A 19,986-nucleotide genomic window follows, 5' to 3' on the forward strand; every position below is an offset into this window, starting at 1 on the left:
ACTTCAGCTTTCTACCTAAGAGCCTAAATTTGGCTTCCAGAACCCCCCCCCCCCCCACACACACATTTTCCTTTGCCATTGTACCAAGACAGCCGGCTCCTCCCCAGCACTATCTAAGATCCTGTCTAGTTGATTGATCTGATGTTAGGAGAGTTGTGACATCAGAACAAGTCAATATGACCTTTCAAATATGGTCTATGAGAAGTTAGCTGAGCCAGTTGACAAGCTGCCAAGCTACCTTTTTTATTTTGTTGCAAGCTGCTTACACCTAGCTGTTTACTTCACTCTGATCTCTCAATCCCAAGACTAGATATCCTCAAAGCCATCACCACATACTGAGCAGCATATTTTAACATATTGTCCACAATGATACCTAAATCCTTTTCCTCTGTAGTACAGCTGGGATTGAATTAAGAACATACGAACAGTCATACCGGGTCAGACCAATGGTCCATCTAGCCTAGTATCCTGCTTCCAACAGTGGTCAATCCTGGTAGAAACCCAAATAGCAGCAACATTCCATTCTACCAAACCTGGGACAAGCAGTGGCTTCTCCCATGTCCATCTTAATAGCAGACTGTGGACTTTTTCTTCAGGAACTTGTCCAAACCTTTTTTAAATCCAGATGTACTAACTGCTGTTACCACATCCTCCAGCAACAAGTTCTAAAGCTTAACTATTCTTTGAGTGAAAAAAATGTCCTTCTATTTATTTTAAAAGTATTTCCATAATATTTCTTTGAGTGTCCCCTAGTCTTTGTACTTTTTGAAAGAGTGAAAAATCAATTCACTTTTACTCATTAGTGCTATAAAGAGCAAATCAACCTAGTAGATCCAGGTTCTGAGCGAGTCCTGGTTTTACCCTCACTGCATGCAGTGGGAGTAAAACCAAGACTGGTTCAGATTGCCCGTGATGACTTGGGCTGTCTGATAGCTCATAAGCTTTTCAGATTTAAACTGTAGGAGCAGCTACAGCTGAAATCAAGCAAATCGTTAAGGGTTGCAGGATCATCTAGTCCAAACATGACTGAGCAAAATTTCCAGAGGAATAACACACATTTTTAGCCTATTCAGCAGAGACTGATATATGCCACCTTAAAAGGGAAAGGGACTTGATATATTGCCTTTCTATGGTTTTTGCATAGTATATAAAGGTACTTATTTGTACTTGGAGCAAGGGAGGGCTAAATAATTTGCCCAGAGTTACAAGGAGCTGCAGGGTAAATTGAACCCAGTTCCCCAGGATCAAGGTCTGCGGCACTAACCACTGGGCTATGGCTACTCCTCCACTCTGTACCATTTTAAGGAAGTCTAGTAATGTCTGTATGCAATTAATGTGAACCAGAATTGGTGTACCTGGAAGGTAGTTGCCTATCAACCTGAGGATCATGGGTTTGTGCATGATTAGAAAAAAGTGTGCTCAGAGATTTTGAGCGAGATATCTAAATGGAGGGGTGGGATACTTTTGGAGACAGAACATACAGGCTGAACAAAGGTCTGATGCTAAAATTCTATTGGACACCCCAAATGTGGGATATTAATTCTAAATCTGATATTATCCCAGATGAGGTTAGGATATCTTCAGCTACAAGTTGTGTATGACAGCTGTGATACTTAGTGGTGCATGTCACAGATACTTCTGCCATGTCCACCCTCTCTCTCTGTTTAATATATTAAAATGAATCAAAATGTTTTACTGACCAGTTCTGCATATTTCTTAAATAAAACTTCCAGCTTCTCAGGTGTGCTTAGCTTGTTCAGGTTTTGCATCAGCAGGGTGGCTTCTTTTCCTGGCAAAGAACACAAAACAGTATTACATAAAGATTCTGTAACACAGTGTGTGGGAAAACAAGAGACATACTTTGACAGAATTAATATTTTTAACATAGTAGATAATGACAAATAAGGATGAATTTACCCATCCAGTCTGCCCAGTAATTCCTGTTTATACAGCTAAGGATTTAGCAAACCTGACAGTCATAGATGCTTGGCTGCTTGTAGGATATCACTCTTTATTTGAAGCCAATAGTTTCTTAATCCTTTTCCACTGAAGTATCCTATATAATAACTAGTAAAAAAGGCCCATTTCTGTTTTAAAGGAAACGGGCGCTAGCAAGGTTTTCCTGGGAGTGTGTATGTTTGAGTGAGTGTGTGTGAGAGTGACTGTGTGAGAGGGAGAGTGAATGTGCGAGTGTGTGTGTGTGTGTGTGTGAGAGAGAGAGAGAGAGAGAGAGTGAGACTGGGTGCGAGTGTGTGTGTAAGAATGAGAGTAAACGTAACTTAGTAAATGACGGCAGAAAAAGATCTGCATGGTCCATCCAGTCTGCCCTACAAGATAAACTCATATGTGCTACTTTTTGTGTATACCTTACCTTGATTTGTACCTGTCCTTTTCAGGGCACAGACCTTGTAAGTCTGCCCAGCACTATCCCCGCCTCCCAACCACCAGCCCCGCCTCCCACCACCCTCCCTCCCAGTTCCAGGGTCCCCCCATCCCTCCCTCCCTTTTTCCCAGTTGCAGGGTCCCCCCTCCATCCCTCCCTCCCTTCCTTCCCTCCTCCCTGTGTCCCCGTGGCAGGGTCCTCCCTGTTTCCCCCCTGCCCCCTCCCTCCCCTCCCCTCCCTCCCTTTTTCCCAGTTGCAGGGTCCCCCTCCGTCCCTCCCTCCCTTCCTTCCTTCCTCCCTGTTTCCCCGTTGCAGGGTCCTCCCTGTTTCCCCCCTGCCCCCTCCCTCCCCCTCCCTTCCCATCCCTCCCCCTCCCCCCTCCCAGTTGCAGGGTCTGTCTGTCTCCCCCCTCCTTTTGTCCTTGACGTTTTAAGGCACTGTCTATCAACAATTTTAAAACGACAATGTGCAGCAGCAGCTCCTAGGTTTGCTTGTTTTTGAGTGTATGCCAATGAGGGCTGTGTAGGGGAGTGGAAACAGAGATTAACCAATGGGCTTCCTTGCTTACCGTAGACTTGCTGTGCTCTCTTCCACTCCTGTCTGTTACACGTCCTGCAGCATCTCATAGGTTTGCTTGCTTTGTTGTGAGTGAACGGGGATGACGGATGCGCTGGAGTCGGACCCGCTGGTCTTTCCCTCCCCCCTCTTCCGAGTGGACCCCGACCCCTGCTCTGATCCCTCACCCGCCTCCTCCACATTGGACAGTTGGCGCAGCCTCTCGCTTGCTGTCTCACTGCCCTCCCTCTTCGTCCTCTCCGACAGTCCGAATCCGGACTTGGAGAGGAGAGGGAGGGCGGCGGCGGTTTTTTGAGGGCAGTTAGTGTGCACGTGTGGTTCGGGAGGTTGGCAGCAAGTATGGTGCAATTCCTAGGCAGGGGGAGGAGTAGGTACTCCTCCCCCTGGCTGCTACTCCTCCCCCTGCCTGGGTCGCTGTTTGCTGCTGCCTACTCCTCCCCCTGGCAGTTTCTTGTTTTTGTGTGTGCCACTTCTTTCAGCTGTGTGTTCGGGCTGTTTTTTTCCTTGTTTTGTGCGTGGCAGTTCTTTTGATTCTGTCAGCTGTGTGTTCGGCAAGACGTCAAGCTGATCTACCGACGGAAGCAGACCACCTCCTTGGGATCCACGGTCCCAGGCAGCGTTAGAACGTTGGAGGTGAGAATTATTATGTAGGATTTGCACTTTCAACATTCCATCGCTGTCTGGCTGCCTGGGTTCGTAACATTGCATGACGTCAGCCAGCCTCCAGCATTCCATTCCCCCCTCACTGCCCCGCCCTCACGTCAAAACGTAATGATGTCAGAGGGCGGAACAGTGAGAGGGAAGGGAACGCTGGAGGTGAGCTGACATCAGGATGTTACCAATGGAAGGGAAGCCAGCCAGAAAACGATGAGGTAGAAAGGAAGAGAGAATCGTGTCACATCGAGGGAAGGGCAGGGCAGAGCAGAGCAGTATCAATGGACATGGATGGGATGGAATGGGATGGGAGGAGAGGGCAGGAAAGAAGAGAATCGCGGGACACAGATGGGAGGGCAGGGAAGAGGAGAATCACTGGACATGGAGGGGAGGGATGGGAGGGGAGGGGAAGAATCGCTGGACATGGAGGGGAGGGGAGGGCAGGGGAGAGACAAAAAATCGCTTACAAGAGAGCCTTTCTAGGGCCTATTTCATTGTTGAGGAAATGGGCTGGGTTCCACTAGTATTACCATAACTTAGTGTTGTGTAGCACCATTTTCCAGACACTATCCCCTGAATTCTATAAATGATGCTGCAAATTGTGCAAGTCAACTAATTGAATAATGGGTCAATTAGCACTGATAATTGGGCTCTAATAATCAATTAGCAGTGCTAAATTTACATGCAAATCCAAAAAGGGGTGTGGCCATGGGAAGGTTATGAGCGAATCAGGGATGTTCCCACAGTTTATGCGTGCTGTTATAGAGTAAAGGAGATTTACACCAAGGTTTCACTGGTGTAAATGGTTGTGCCTATAATTAGTTGCAGTTCCTGGCGTGAAGCGCCGTTTATAGACTAGCACTAGGTGCTACTTTTTTGGTGCTGACGTTTTAGGCACCGTTTATTGAATGTAGTCCTATGTTTCTGTACCCTCTATTATAACTCCCTGCACTTAACTTAAGTCTCTTAGAATGATCCTTGGAGTTCTATTGTCTTGATGGTCAATTCAGAACCAGCATCTAAAAGAAATGGATCTTAATTCTATATTTGGTCTGTAAAATGGACTTGGGGAAAAAAGCAAGTTGCAGGATTGATTGACCACCCCTGAAGGCTTTAGCTTCACAGGAAGCAACCAATTATAGAGACACAGTAGGACAGAATTCCTGGCTTAAGATATTTGCATAACTTACAGTTAATTAACAGTTGCTCCTAAAGACAAAGGGAGTCATTTTTTTCTTTCCAACCCAATGAAATGTTAGAAGGAAATTATACATAGTAAGAGATTGAGACAGTCAGTCTTTCTGTCCCTCTGGAGACAAAATTACTACCTGCAAATTTAACAGAATAGGACCACATTTGGCAACAATGAAAAATAAGAAAAAAGATATATTAATTCAAAAATGGGCCAGATCAGACTGGGAGTTCCAGAGAAATAAATTCCCCCAAATATGGCACAATGCATTTGTACTGGAGAGGAAGTTCCAGCAGCTGCAGTATAGAAACATTGATACATATTGCCCCCTCTCTTTCTTTTAATCACATGGCAATACTTCCTTGAGGCACACTTTGAATGCTTTTCTACAATATAACCCTTCCTCCTGCTTCCCATACCCTCATCCATGCTTGGATGTCTCTTTGTGATGTGTATTTGCTGCAAATTCTTCTGTGTAACATGGAGGGGCATAATCGAATGGCGCCGGCCATCTATATGGGCGGCCATCTCTAAGGCCGGCGCCATAAAGAGGTCTGACGAACCGTATTATCGAAACAAGATGCCGGCCATCTTTCGTTTCAATAATACGGTTGGGGCCGGCCAAATGTCAGAGATGGCCGGGTTTGAGATGGCCGGCAGCGGTTTTCGCCGATAATGGAAACCGATGCTGGCCATCTCAAACCCGGCCAAATCCAAGGCATTTGGTCGTGGGAGGAGCCAGCACTGGTCCCCCTCACATGCCAGGATACCAACCAGGCACCTTAGGGGGCACTGCAGTGGACTTCAAAAATTGCTCGCAGGTGCATACCTCCCTTACTTTGTGTGCTGAGCCCCCCCAAATCCCCCCCAAAACCCACTCCCCACAACTGTACACCATTACTGTAGCCCTTATGGGTGAAGGGGGGCACCTACATGTGGGTACAGTGTATTTTGGGGGGGGGGTTGGAGGGCTCCCATTTACCACCACAAGTGTAACAGGTAGGGGGGATGGGCCTGGGTCCACCTGCCTGAAGTGCACTGCACCCACTAAAAACTGCTCCAGGGACCTGCATTCTGCTGTCATGGAGCTGGGTATGACATTTCAGGCTTTTTGGGGGTGGGGGGGGGGGGTGGGAGAGGGTTGGTGACCACTGGGGGGGTAAGGGGAGGTGATCCCCGATTCCCTACGGTGGTCCTCTGGTCATTTGGGGCACTTTTTGGAGGCTTGGTCCTAAAAATAAATGGACCAAGTGAAGCCGGCCAAGTGCTCATCAGAGCCGGCCTTCTTTTTTCCATTATCGGCCGAAGCCGGTCATCTCTTAACCAAGCCCCCGCCCCGCCTTCGTCGGCTCCACAACGGATAGCAGTTGAAGCTGGCCAAAATTGGCTTTCGATTATACCGATTTGGCCGGGTTTAGGAGATGGCCGGCCATCTCTTGGCCGGCCTTCTCGTTCGAAAATAAGCAGGATAGTGACTGGATTATAAAGTTTTCTTAATAGTTGGCAAAACAATGTAGTTTCTACGTGAGTTAATAATTAGAATGAAGACACAAAGGAAATTGACTGCATTGGCATTTAACTTTCAAAAGGGCAACTATGATGAAAGGAAGAAAATAGTTGAAAAAAAAAATAGCCTAAAAGAAGCAGCTGTAAAGGTGCCAGGCCTGATATTCAGCTGGTGATGATCAGCGTTTTGCTGACTGCTGCCAGCGCTAAACCCAGAAATTCAATGACGGACCATGTCTGGGAATGGCCCATGAAATTTCTGGGTTTGCAGAGCCAGCTACCACGTAGACAGTTAAGGGCCTCTTTTATCAAGCTGTGCTAGTGACTCCTATAATGCCAACAAAAAATATTCATCTTGAATGAGGTCCATTGGCACTGCAGGCGGGAACCATTAACGCAACTTGATAAAATAGGCCCTAAGTACAATATTCTGCACTTGACCGGGTATGGGTTACCACATAAAGACAGGACTGACTTTTATGCAACCCTATGCAATTAATCTGACTAGTTGAGTTCTGAATATCCGCACTTAACCAACCAAGTGTTGACTCTGCCCCAGAATGCCTTCAAAATAGCTGGTTTTGAGTTCAGTGCTACTACTACTACTTATCATTTCTATAGCGCTACTAGACATACGCAACGCTGTACACTAACCGGTTATTTTCAGCAGTGCTAACTGGTTAGCCCCAAACAGGTGGTTTAACTGGCCAGGAGCCATTTCTGGCCAGTTAAATTGCGTTGAATATAGACCCCTAAGAGTTTAAATCAGACAGATTTTTTAAACAAATATCATCCTGGAAGCCCAGACAAGATATATTTCATGTATTGAAAAAGATGGAACACGGGCCAAACAACAGCCAGCATGGTTAAAAGGTGATCTGGAAGAGGTTATTCTAGCTAAAGGAATATCTTTCAAAAATGGAAAAAGGATCTGAATGAAGAAAATAGGAAGCAGCTAAAGCACTAGCATTGATAAAAAAAAAAAAAAAAAAAAGCAAAAATGATAATTAAAAAAGAAGCTGGCCATAGAAGCAAAAGTAATTAAAAAAATTTTCAGATACATTAAAAGTAGAAAGCCTGTAAGGACATCAGGTGGACCTTTAGATTATCATGGAGCAAAGGGGGCACTCAGGGAGGATAAGGCCATAGCAGTGAGACTAATGAATTCTTTGTTGAATCCTTTACTGAGGAAAATGCTACCCAGTAAGAAAAGTGATGATCTGGAGAAATGAAACAAATGTCTGTGAACCTGGAATATGTAATAGGCCAAATTGACAAATAAAAGACCAGCAAGTCACCTGGACCAGATGGTATACAGCACAGAACACTGGAAGAACTCAAAAATGAAGTTGCAGATCTGCTATTAGTAATCTGTAACCTATTGTTAAAATTGTCTATGGTGCCTGAAAATTGGAGGGTGGCTAACATAACATGGATTTAAAAAGGTTTCTGGGGTGATACAGGAAACTACAGACCACTGAGCCTGTTGTCAGTACAGAGCAAAATGGTAGAAACTGAATATATAGATAGACATAGTTTAATGGGACAGAGTCAAGGGAAGTCCTATCTCACCAATCTGCTACTTTTTTTTGAAGGTGTGAATAAACACGTGGATAAAGCTGAGGCAGTTGATGTGGAGTGGCATTTTCAATATGATGTCTGAATCTGATTTTGGATGTTTTGCAGAAACTGTACAAATATCCAGTAGCAAACAGCCATTTTTCCCAAATCCTACCCCCAACATGCCCCTTTGTGATTTGAATGCACTGCATATGACCTGCATAGAAAACCATCTTATAAATGGGTTTTGGAAATCGCGATTTGGATGTTTTGGCAAAAAAAACCCAGCCATCTACCGCTTTTTGGATGTTTTTCTGTTTTGAACACGAGTCTCATCGTGTTTCATAAAACTTTTGACCGACTCATGAGTAAATTAAAAACTCATGGGATAGGAAGCAATGATGTCCTGTTGTAGATTGGAAACTGATTTAAAGAAAGAAAATGGAGTAGGGTTCAATGGATCTGTACTGAGACTTGTGCTTTTTAATATATTTATAAATGATCTAGGAATGAGAAATTTGCAGATGGCACAAAATCATTCAAGGTTGTTAAATCACATATGGACTATGAGAAATCGTGAGAGGACCTTGCAAGACTTGGAGGCTGGGCATCCAAATGGCACATGAAATTTAATGTGGACAAGTGCAAAGTGATGCACATTGGGAAGAATAACCCAGATTATAGCTGCATGATGCTAGGTTCCATTTTAGGAGTCAACACCCAGAAAAAGGATCTCGGTTTCATTGTGTACAACATGTTGAAATCTTCTGCTCAGTGTGCAGTGGCAGCCCAAAAAGCAGACAGAATGTTAGGAATTATAAGGAAAGGAATAGGGAATACAACAACAGATATCTACTACTACTACTATTAATCTGATCAAGACAGACAAACAGGACAAATAAGGAATTAGGAAATTACCTATGGTGCGAATGATAAAACAGATATGGGTACTGAACAACTGAATAGGAGTTAGGAGTTATAAGCAGCCTGAAAATGAGGGTTTTCAGCCAGTGGCGTTCCTAGGGTGGCTGACACCCGGGGTGGATTGCCGATGCGCTCCCCCCTCGGGTGCAGCACGACCCCCCCCCGGTGAAAGGACACCCCCCCCCTCGGGTGCATTTTTACCTGCTGGGGGGGGGGGGGGGTGCTGCGCGCCTGTCGGCTTCGCTCGTTCCATGCTCCCTCTGCCCCGGAACAGGAAGTAACCTGTTCCGGGGCAGAGGGAGCACGGAATGAGCGGAGCCAACAGGCGCGCGGCACCCCCCCAGCAGCGTGCACCTGGGGCGGACCGCATCCACCGCCCCCCCTTGGTACGCCACTGCTTTCAGCCTAGATTTGAATACAACCAAAGTTGGAGCTTGACATACTGACTCAGGAAATCTATTCCAGGCGTATGGTGCAGCAAGATAAAAGGAATAGAGCCTGGAGTTGGCAGTGGAAGAGAAGGGTATAGATAAGAGACATTTACCCAATGAACGGAGTTCCTGAGGAGGACTGTAGGTGAGATAAGAGTGGAGAGGTACTGAGGAGGTGCAGAGTGAAGGCACATATAAGCCAAATAGATGAGTTTGAACTGTATGCGGAATGGATAGAGAGCCAATGATGTGACCCAAGGAGAGGGCTAATATGAGCGTGACAACACTGGTGGAATATAAGTCAAGCAGCAGAATTTTGAATGGATTGAAGGGAAGAGAGATGGCTTAGTGTGAGACCTGTGAGAAGCAAGTTACAGTAGTCCAAGCGTGAGGTGATAAGAGTGTGGATAAGAGTTTTGATGGAGTGCTAAGAAAGGAAGAGACTAATTTGGGTGATATTATAGAGAAAGAAATGACAGGTTTTAGCAGTCTGTTGGATATGTGCAGAGAAAGAGAGAGAGGAGTCAAAAATGACCCGAAGGTTAGGAGCTGATGAAACAGGGAGGATGAGAGTGTTATCCACAGAGATAGAGAATGGGGGAAGATGAGAGGGGGGGTTTAGGGGGAAAGATAAGAAGCTCAGTCTTGGCCATGTTTAGTTTCACATGCTTCTGTATTGCTCCATGGTGCACCCACACCTTGAGTATTGTGTTCAGTTCTAGTCACTGCATCTCAAAAAAATGTAGCAGAATTAGAAAAGGTACAGAGAAGGGTGGCCAAAATAATTAAGGGGATGGAATGACTCTATGAGGAAAGGCTAGGGAAGTTGTGGCTGAGGCAAGATATAGTAGAGGCAGGGCTTAATTTGTAGAGGAACAGCCTAGAACGCAGTTCCACCATTTATTTTCAGACTGCAGTGCAGCAGGGGAATTCTGCTCTACTCTCTTCCTTCCAAACAGCATGCAGGGAAGAGAAGGGGAGGTGGTGAGCCTGGAGCAGAGCAGAGAACAGTCACTACTCCCTAATCCAGCCCTTCTTCTCCTGTTGCTCCTGGTCCATCCATGACTCTCCTGGCTCCACAGTTCCACTTCCTTTTTATCTACAAATTAAGCCCTGGGTAGAGGTCTATAAAATCCTAAGTGGCGTGGTCCAGGTAAATATGAATTAAATTGTTTACTTTTTCAAGAAGTACAAACACTAGGGGACATGCCATGAAGTTATTGAGAAGTACAATTAAAACAAACCAAACTGGTGCTGGAGTTTACTGTACTGTATTATGTTTAAATTTGAAACAAAAATTGTACACTGTACTGTATTCTGAAAACTAGAAACAGTTTTTTAAACAACCTATTATATATATATATATATATATATATATATATATATATATATATATAATACAGTACAAATATTATGTAGAAGGTTTGATGAAAACTGTGTGCTACTGAAATACTGTACAGTAAAGTACCTGTACTGCAGAGGCATAACTATGGGTGGGCCTGGGGGGGGGGCACAGGCCCACCCAGCAGAAGCACCTCACTCTCCTTGTTCTCTCTCCTATGTGCATCCAACCCCTCTCTGAATCCTCCCTGATGTACCTCAGAGGCTCCCAGTGGCTGCAGCAATTCATCCTCACGGCCTGTGCTGGCCCCTGCAGGCTTCCCTCAGGAAATGATGTCAGTGAGAGCAAGGACACAGCAGAGGAAAGCTCTGCCCTTTCCTTTTCCTCCAAACTCCCACATGGAAAGGTTTCTACAGTACAATGCTGTGTTTCTTTTTAACACAAAAATCAAAATGGTGTCAAAGCGAAAAAGGGTTGATCTGCCATTAAAAGACAAAATGGACATTGTGGAGAAGTTAAAAAAGGGAGTGCCGGGAAAAAATTGGAATAATGTGGTGTAGGAACATCAAAAATATCCGACATAAAAAGACAAAGTGATGCTATTGTCAATTGTGTTTCAGTTCTTGAAAGACAGGAAGGGAGTTATTAAAAAAAAAACCGTGAAAAGGTCTACTAATGAACAGGTAGATAAAGCTCTATTTCTGTTGTTTTTGCAAAAAAAGATCATTGGGCCATCCAATTTCTGGTTTGATATTGGCTGAAAAGGCAATGTTTTTCAATCAGCAATTTCATGGGGATTCCAAATTCAAAACCAGCACTGGATGACTGAAATTTTAAATACCACCATAGGATTAGGCAGATTGAAATTCATGGTGAAAAACTTTCCACAAATTTACCAGCGACTAATGACTTTCTTCTACAATTTAATGACATTATTCAAAAACTATGATCCTGATCAAAATGGGTCTGAATTGGAAATCACTTCCTAGTAAATCTCTGGTTAGTCATAAGAAGCAATCAGCTCCTGGTTTCAAGTCATCCAAAGAGTGTGTCACACTGTTGGTGGGGAGAAATGCAACCGGAAGGCATAAGTTGGAATTATTGCTGATTGGAAAATCTAAAAACCCTCTTGCTTTCAAAAACATACATAAGCTACCGCTGTTATACAGAAGTGAAAAAAAAAAAGCCTGAATGAATTGCAAAGTTTTCCTCAACTGGTACGACAATTGCTTCATACCAGAAGGGAAAAGATTTCAGCTTCGTATAGGAAAAGATAGAAATGTCATTTTATTGCTGGACAATGCGCCATCACATCCTATGGCTGAAAGCTTAGAGCGAGAGAAAGATAGATTCAAAGTGCTTTTTCTGCCTCCAAATATGATCAGCTGTAATGCAGCTGATGGATCAGAGTTATCATTTCCTTGAAATGACTTTATAGGAAATAATTGTTACAAAAACTTCTATTGGCTGATATTGACAATGAATGTGGCATAATTCAGTTTATAAAAGAATGAATATAAAAGATTGTTCATACATGGTTGCTGACACTTGGAATTTAGTTAAAAAACCAATCCCTAAAAGTTGTGTTGAACATTATTTTAAACAAATCAGAAAGACACAGAGAAGAAGAAGATGCTGACGTCCTTCAAAACACCACCAAGAATGTTAATGTTCCTAGTGTTTCCAACTGCGATGTAGAAAATGTCAGCGAATGGGTATGGAATAAGTAATGACTAATATTGTTAGAAAGAATTGGGGCATTATGAGAACTCATCTTGTGTTTAAAGACAATTATTTGCAGATTGCTTTCTCAAGAGGCCTCAGTCTTAAAGAACTGCTGAGTCCAGCGATACTACCTAAGGCTATGAAAGCCCTCTGTGGGACTGAAGAAGTGGGTCATCACAAATGTGGAAGTTGTAAAACCTATCACATTAGAATGTAGTGAATTTGTGTATCTGACAGATGGGAGAGAATAGATTGAAGACACGCATGGATTGTAAGTCTGATCATGTGGTGTGTGTGTGCTAAGATGTGTCTGCAACAAATTATGGGACCCTTTTACTAAGCCGTGTAGGCACCTATGCGTGCCCAAGGTGCACCAATTTGGAGTTACCGCCTGGCTACCAAGTGGCCCGTGCAGTAATTTCATTTCTTACGCGTGTCTGCTACGCACGCCAGAAAATATATTTTATTTTCTGTCGCATGGTGAAAATCGGGCGGTAACTCTGACGTGATGCTCATAGGTGATTACCTCACGGTTAACGTGAGAGACCTTACCGCTAAGTCAATGGCTGGCAGTAAGGTCTCAGACCCAAAATGTATGCGCGCCAATTTTTATTTTGCCGCATGTCCATTCTCGGCAAATATTTAAGAAAGGCATTTTTTACAGGCATGCTGAAAAATGGATCTGCGCGTGCCCAAAACCCACACCTACACTACCCCTGGCCATTTTTCAGCGCACCTTAGTAAAAGGACCCCATGTAGGGAAAACTATAAGGAGTTTACATTTACGGTTCAATGAGTACAGATCAAATGAACAGAGACAGACGAGTGGAGCCCGTTTGGTGGCACCTTGTGTAGTTTTGGATCACAAGTTTGGCGAGTAGCAGGCTTCCCTGTTTTTTAAAAGATATATGAGGTTTTATACAAGCCATAGTTTCTCTCCAAGAGAGGTCTCCTACCACCATTACTTAAATGATCCCCTTGTTTCAGAAGCTCAGTGTAGAGAAGATAAGGGTGGTCCATCCCAAAGTTGGAGATTTACCTCTGCAATGCTGGAGGTTTTTCTTGCGGACCCTAGCCATGTCTAAAACCAGTTATCTGGCTGGATAGTTTTCATGACATTTCTTTTTCTCATGCTTTTTGTAAACTTTTGAAGACTATTATTTTCAGCAATACTATAAACAATGAAGGATTATAAAATGTAAGTATTGTTAGTGGTCCTAGCTGGGCTGTCTCCCGCGGTCCAAGCTGAACCCCGATATTCAATGCTGGGCCATTTACGGTGACCGGTATTGAATATTGGGGTTTATTTCCAGATGGTTTGAAAATAACTGGCTATGTCAGACATAGCCAGTTATCTTTAAACCAGCCAAAGATATACCAAGGTTTGACGTGGCCAAATATAACTGCCAAATCCAGTTTAAAAATTGGCGTATAGGCGGTTATATCACGTGATAAAACCGGTTATCCACCAGCTGATAACCATGGATATTCAGCAGAGGATAGCCGGTTATCCCCTGCTGAATATTGGCAGATAGCTGGTTAAGCGTTTAATTTAACCGGTCAGCATCCGTTCTGACCAGTTAAATAGCACTAAAAATCGGCCAGAGTGAGGATGATATTATATATAAGTTTTTAGGGAGCATATTATTTCTCCTTGTATTTTAGAAGTAGGAATGTATTATATTTTTGGATAATTATTATGCGTTTCACTATTGTAAAGCACTTAGACACTGATGTAAATTGTGGTATATCAAATTAATAAATCCAATCAAATCCAGTCCAGATATACATGACAAAAACTGACATATTCTAATCAATCTATCTATATAGATATAGATATATCTATATAGATATATAGATGTGTGTTTGTTTGTCCGTGTCCGTGTCCGAACTCCTTTGGCCCCCGAAGAGCTACGACCACCAAACCCGGAATGCAGACTCTAACCGCCATTGCTGTTGCCAAGGTTATTGTATAGTTTGAAGTGATTCGTGGGCATTCTGGGGAGGGGGAGCAATACCTCCATTCATTAAATGAATAGGCTGCAGGTCAGAAAGATCTTTTTTGTTGCCAAGCGACAAATTGCTGTCTTGCTGTTGCTAAGCGACAAACTGCTTGGGACAGGGTGAGGGCTCAGAGATTGGTGGGGAGAAACACGGATAGCAATGGTGCAGTAGTCCATATCTCATTCTCTAATACCCTTTTCCCTAACAATTTCAGTACAAGGGATTGAAAGAAACAACTAATCAACCTAAACAAAATTGATTGGAAAAGAAAAGTTAGTGAAAGGTAGGGATCCAGTTTCCACATTTTCTGATTTAAGGGAGTATTAAACTCAATGTCAATGTCACCCTTTCTCACACACCCCTCAGCAAAACACCCCAGTCACACTCAGTCATTCTCACACCCCCACTCACACTCATCTATTCTAATACAGCACTCAGCAAAACACCCCACTCACACCCATTCTCACACACCCCTCAGCAAAACAACCCCAATCACATACTCCAGAATAGCACACCCCCACTCACTCCTCAGCAGTACACTTCCACTCCCACACCACAGAATAGCACCCCCCCACTCACATTCATCCATTCTCACACACCCCTCAGCAAAACACTCACACTAATACTCACCCATTCTCACACACCTCTCAGCAGAAACCCCCCACTCAAACCCTATTCACCATTACACCCCCATTCACACTCATTCATTCTCACACTCACCCCTCAGCAGTACACCCACACTCACCCATTCTCACACCCCTTAGTAGCACCCCCCCATTCACACTCATTCTCACATCCCTTTCAGTAGTACACCCCCACTCACACATTCTCATCCCCCTCAGTACCACCCCCTATTCACATTCACCCATTCTCACACCTCCCTCCTTAGTAGCCCCTCCTCACCCTCACTCACCCATTCTAACATACCCATTCACACTCACACCTCCACGCACACTCACCCCTCAGCAGTACACCCTCACTCACATACCACAGAATATACACCCCACTCATATTCATCCATTCTCACACACTCCTCAACAAAACATTCCCAATCACTCTCCCATTCTCACACACCTCTCAGCAGAACCCCCCACTTAAATCCTCTTCACCAGTACACCCCCATTCACACTCATTCATTCTCTTACCCCTCAGCAGTACACCCCCACTCACCCACTCTCACATCTCCTTAGTAGAACACCCCCATTCACACTAATTCTCACCCCCCCTCAGTAGTACACTCCTACTTACACATTCTCACCCCCCTCAGTACCACACACTCACCCATTCTCATACTGCCCCTCAACACTACAACTCCTCAGTAGCAAACCCTCACCCTCACTCACAGTCACCCATTCTAACATACCCATTCACACTCACTCTCAGCAGTACACCCCATTCAGCCATTTTCACACACACCTCTCAGCTTTGCCTCTTAACTTAGTTCATACTGAGAACTCAGTTTGTCAAATAAACAAAGGAACAGGCACAGACAAATTACAACAATGTAGCCTCATTGTTTGGGGTGAATGCACCATGGTTCATAAGCATGCTGTAGAAGCAATCAGCAGAAGCCTACAAGACTTGAGAAGTAATGATGGGAGGAATTGTTACAGTTCTTTCTGGTGACTTTCGATAAACATTGCCTGTCATTCTAAAAGCTTGCCTTAAGTCCTCCACTCTTTGGATTTCTGTGCAGAATTTAAAACTGACCAAAAATATGCGAACAAAATCTTTAGGCAAAGAATCTGTTGTACTATTTTCAAAAAAGCTTCTGGAGTTAGGAGAAGGAAAATAAAATGTGATGCTAATTGACAAATAACTTTAATTCCAGATTTATGCAACATTGTAGAAGAAATTAATAGATTAAAGGAAGAAATATTTCCAAACATTGCTTATCATTATCAAAACCACGAATGGTTATGCAAACGAGCAATTCTAGCTCTGAAAAACTTAAACGTCAATGAAATAAACAAGATCCAAGAAATATTATCAGGTGAAACTAGAGAGTATTTGTCCATTGATACAATGCAAGATACTAATGACATTGTAAATTATCCAGTTGAATTTCTAAATTCACTGCATCCATCAGGAATGTCATTGTCAAGCTCATTTTCGAAAGTGATCGCCGGCCATTTTCCAACACAAATCGGGAGATGGCAGGTGATCTCCTGAACCCAGTGAAATCGGTATAATCGAAGGCTGATTTTGACCGGGTTCAACTGCTTTCCGTCGTGGAGCCAGCGAAACATCAAGGGAGCGTGTCAGTAGGGTAGTGAAGGCGGGACGGGGTGGGATGGGGGCGTGCAAACGAAATGGCTGGCTTTGCCTGATAATGGAGAAAAAAGCCAGGCTTGACGAGCATTTCGCCGGCTTTACTTGGTCCCTATTTTTTCACGACCAAACTTCAAAAAGGGGCCCCAACTGACCAAATGACCACCGGAGGGAATTGGGTGTCACCTCCCCTTACTCCCCCAGTGGTCACCAACCCCCTCCCACCCCAAAAAAAACTTTTTTTGCCAGCCCCTATGCCAGCCTCTATGCTTGACAGCAGTAGGCAAGTCCCTGGAGCAGTTTGTAGTGGGTGCAGTGCACTTCAGAAAGGTGGACCCAGGCCCATCCCCCCTACCTGTTCCACTTGTGGTGGTAAATGGGAGCCCTCCAAAACCCACCCAAAACCCACTGTACCCACATGTAGGTGCCCCCCTTCACCCCTTAGGGCTATGGTAATGGTGTAGAGTTGTGGGGAATGGGTTTGGGGGGGGGGGGGCTAAACAGCCAAGGGAAGGGAGCTATGCACCTGGGAGATATTTTTATTTACTTTTTTAATTTTTAGAAGTTTCCCCTAGGGTGCCCGGTTGGTGTCCTGGCATGTCAGGGGGACCAGCGCTACAAATGCTGGCTCCTCCCACAACTAAATGCCTTGGATTTTGCTGGGTTTGAGATCACCGGCATTTTTTTTCCATTATGGCCCAAAACCGAGGCCGGCCATCTCAACCTCGGCAAACTCTGACATTTGGCCAGGCCCAACCGTATTAGCGAAGAAAAAGATGGCCGACCATCTTTTTCAAAAATACGGTTGGCTCCGCCCGCTAGTGGCGCCGGAGATGGCCAGCCAGCTATTTGGCCGGCGCCTTTCGATTATGCCTCCATATCAATTACACTTAAAAATTGGTTCGCCAATCATAGTGCTACAAAATCAAAATTCTCCAAAGCTATGTAATGGCACACGTTTAGCTCTTAAAACGTTAATGCCACATGTTATTGAAGCTACCATCTTGACAGGTTGTGCCAAAGGACAGCACGTTTTTATACCTAAAATTCCTCTTATTCCATCTGACTATCAGATACAGTTCAAAAGACTGCAGTTTCCAGTTCAACTAGCTTTTGCAGTGTCGATAAATAAGGCTCAAGGTCAAACATTAACAGTCACAGGTGTCAACTTACCAAACTCATGTTTTTCACATGGACAGTTATATGTCGCCTGGTCACAAGTTGCTCAAATAAATCTTTATACATATATGGTCCAAATCAAAAAGCAAAAAATGTTGTCTATCAAAACGCCCTTGAATGAGAATTTATTACAAATTATATTAAACATATTTAATATTTATCTACTCCTGTACAAATAAAAATGTATCTATTCTGTATGTTTCATTTCTCACATTAAAGACATCAAACAAAATGTAACAAACATAAACGAGTTAAAAATACATACTTATACAGTGTTATTACACACAAATATACCTTGCTTTTCTCAGTTACAAAGTACTAACCTATCACTGAGCAACACCAGTGGGGAGAGCTAGTAAATACTAAATCCTGCATAGAAGCTTCTCAGAGTCTATGTAGCAAACCTTAACACCACCAATTCTAAAGACACAAACACCAAGCAACAACTGTACCTTTAAAAAGGCAGCACTGCATATATAGAACACTAATACACTCCTTATTGGAAAAGCTAAACTCCTATAGATCTCCTCATAAACTACATGTCTCTCACTTCGGTCACACAGAGAATACAGACCAACCCCTACCAATTACATAATAAAGACTAAAAATGTCAAATCCCATAGCCTGGCATCTGCCCTGCCTTTCCTACCCCATCCCTGTAGATTGGTATCAACCTTGCCTTTCCCCATACCCCATACCCCTGTCACCTTATAGCCCAGCATCTCCCCTGCCCTTCTGTATGCCCCACCCCACCCTTCTCTATGTCCCCACTTCCCATAGCCCAGCATCTCTCCTGCCCTTTGCTACAACTCAGCTCCTACCCCATGTAGCATCTCCCCTGCCCTTCCCTAAGTCCCCTCCCCCATCCCACCCTCATAACCTTGCAGCTCCCCTGCCCTTCCCTATGCCTCCATTTTCGCCTCCCATAGCCCCTTCCCCTGTCCTTCCCTACACTTCCATCCCTGTAGCCCAGCCTCTCTCCTGCTCTTCTCTACACCTCCACCCTAACCCTCTGACATAGCCCAGAATCAACCCTGTCCTTCTCTATTCCCCCACTCCTAGCCCTACCCTGGAATCAACCTTGCCCTGCCCTTCCCTAAGAACATAAGAATAGCCATACTGGGTCAGACCAATGGTCCATCTAGCCCAATATCCTGCTTGCAACACTGGCCAACTAAAGTTACAAGTACTTGACAGAATCCCAAATTAGTACCTCCCTATGACCCCACCCCATAGCTCAGCATCAACCCTGCCCTTCCTTATATGCCCCCCCCCCCCCGCCAGTAGTCTGGCATCAAGTCTGTCCTTCCTTTCACCCTCACCTCTATCTCCTGGTCTTGCATCTCCTCCACTCTGAAGAAAATTTGGAGGCCCAAGCTGAATCCTCCCAGTGCATGCGGGCCGCAGGTGGTAGGTTTCAGTCACAATGCCATGGGGGCAGGCATCTGGTGTCAGACAGTTGGGCCTAGGGCCATCCGTTGCAATTCCAATGGCAGACCATGGGGGCGGGAAAAGAGAAAGCAATATACCAGCTGCAGGAGTAAGGGAAGGAAAAACTAAAGCTGCCAGATTGCCGCAGGAGTGGGAACTAATGCGGTAGTCTTGTTTTGGCACATGCTGTATGCATGTAGAGCCTACCGTGCCTTTGTAAAAGGGCCCCTATATATGGTATCTGGTTATTGTATTAACTGGCAGTATGCAATATCTGGTTGTTGGCCTTAACCAGTTATTGTCAGGAATAGCTCTTTTGCTATTTAAAAAAAAAATGTTTGCAAGTGATCCCTTATCCCGCCCAACTCAGCCTGATGTTGTTCCCCCAAAGTGTCCAGCACCAGCCCCCAGCCCACCCCTACCTGACTTAAAAATACTGCCCCAATAGCATTCTTCCCTCCCATTATCCCTGACTTGATTTAAAAAAATAGTCCCTGGTGTATAGCAGGGACTATTTGCTTTATCTCCTTAAGTTCCGTGGTGTATCTGTTTTGGTGCATCCCTGTTTTATTTTTTGCATTTTATTATGGTGACTTTAGCATTACTGTAAGAGCTTTTATATAGTCTGTATACTAAATTTAGGCTTGCTCTGTTGCAAAAATCCTCTCTTGTCGCCCCCCCCCTTTTTTTTTTACTTCGTTTAGCTTTTCCTAAGTCTCACGAGCATTTGTGCACCAGCATTTTTATATATCTTGCTTTATTTTTACAGGTATGTTTTTGTTCATTTATGTACTATCAATACAATGTT

At 44.2% G+C, this 19,986-nt stretch overlaps 1 protein-coding gene across 1 annotated transcript in view; it reads right to left on the reverse strand.

Annotated features, from left to right (window-relative positions):
- TXLNB (taxilin beta) overlaps positions 1–19,986 on the reverse strand; it is a 97,878-nt gene that overhangs the window by 63,606 nt on the left and 14,286 nt on the right. Inside the window, exon 3 of the mRNA XM_030198537.1 lies at positions 1,701–1,789. Coding sequence (XP_030054397.1) covers positions 1,701–1,789 — 89 coding nt within the window. The remainder of the gene's footprint in view (positions 1–1,700; positions 1,790–19,986) is intronic.

Source organism: Microcaecilia unicolor, chromosome 3, assembly GCF_901765095.1.
Source record: "Microcaecilia unicolor chromosome 3, aMicUni1.1, whole genome shotgun sequence".
NCBI classification, from domain to species: domain Eukaryota; kingdom Metazoa; phylum Chordata; class Amphibia; order Gymnophiona; family Siphonopidae; genus Microcaecilia; species Microcaecilia unicolor.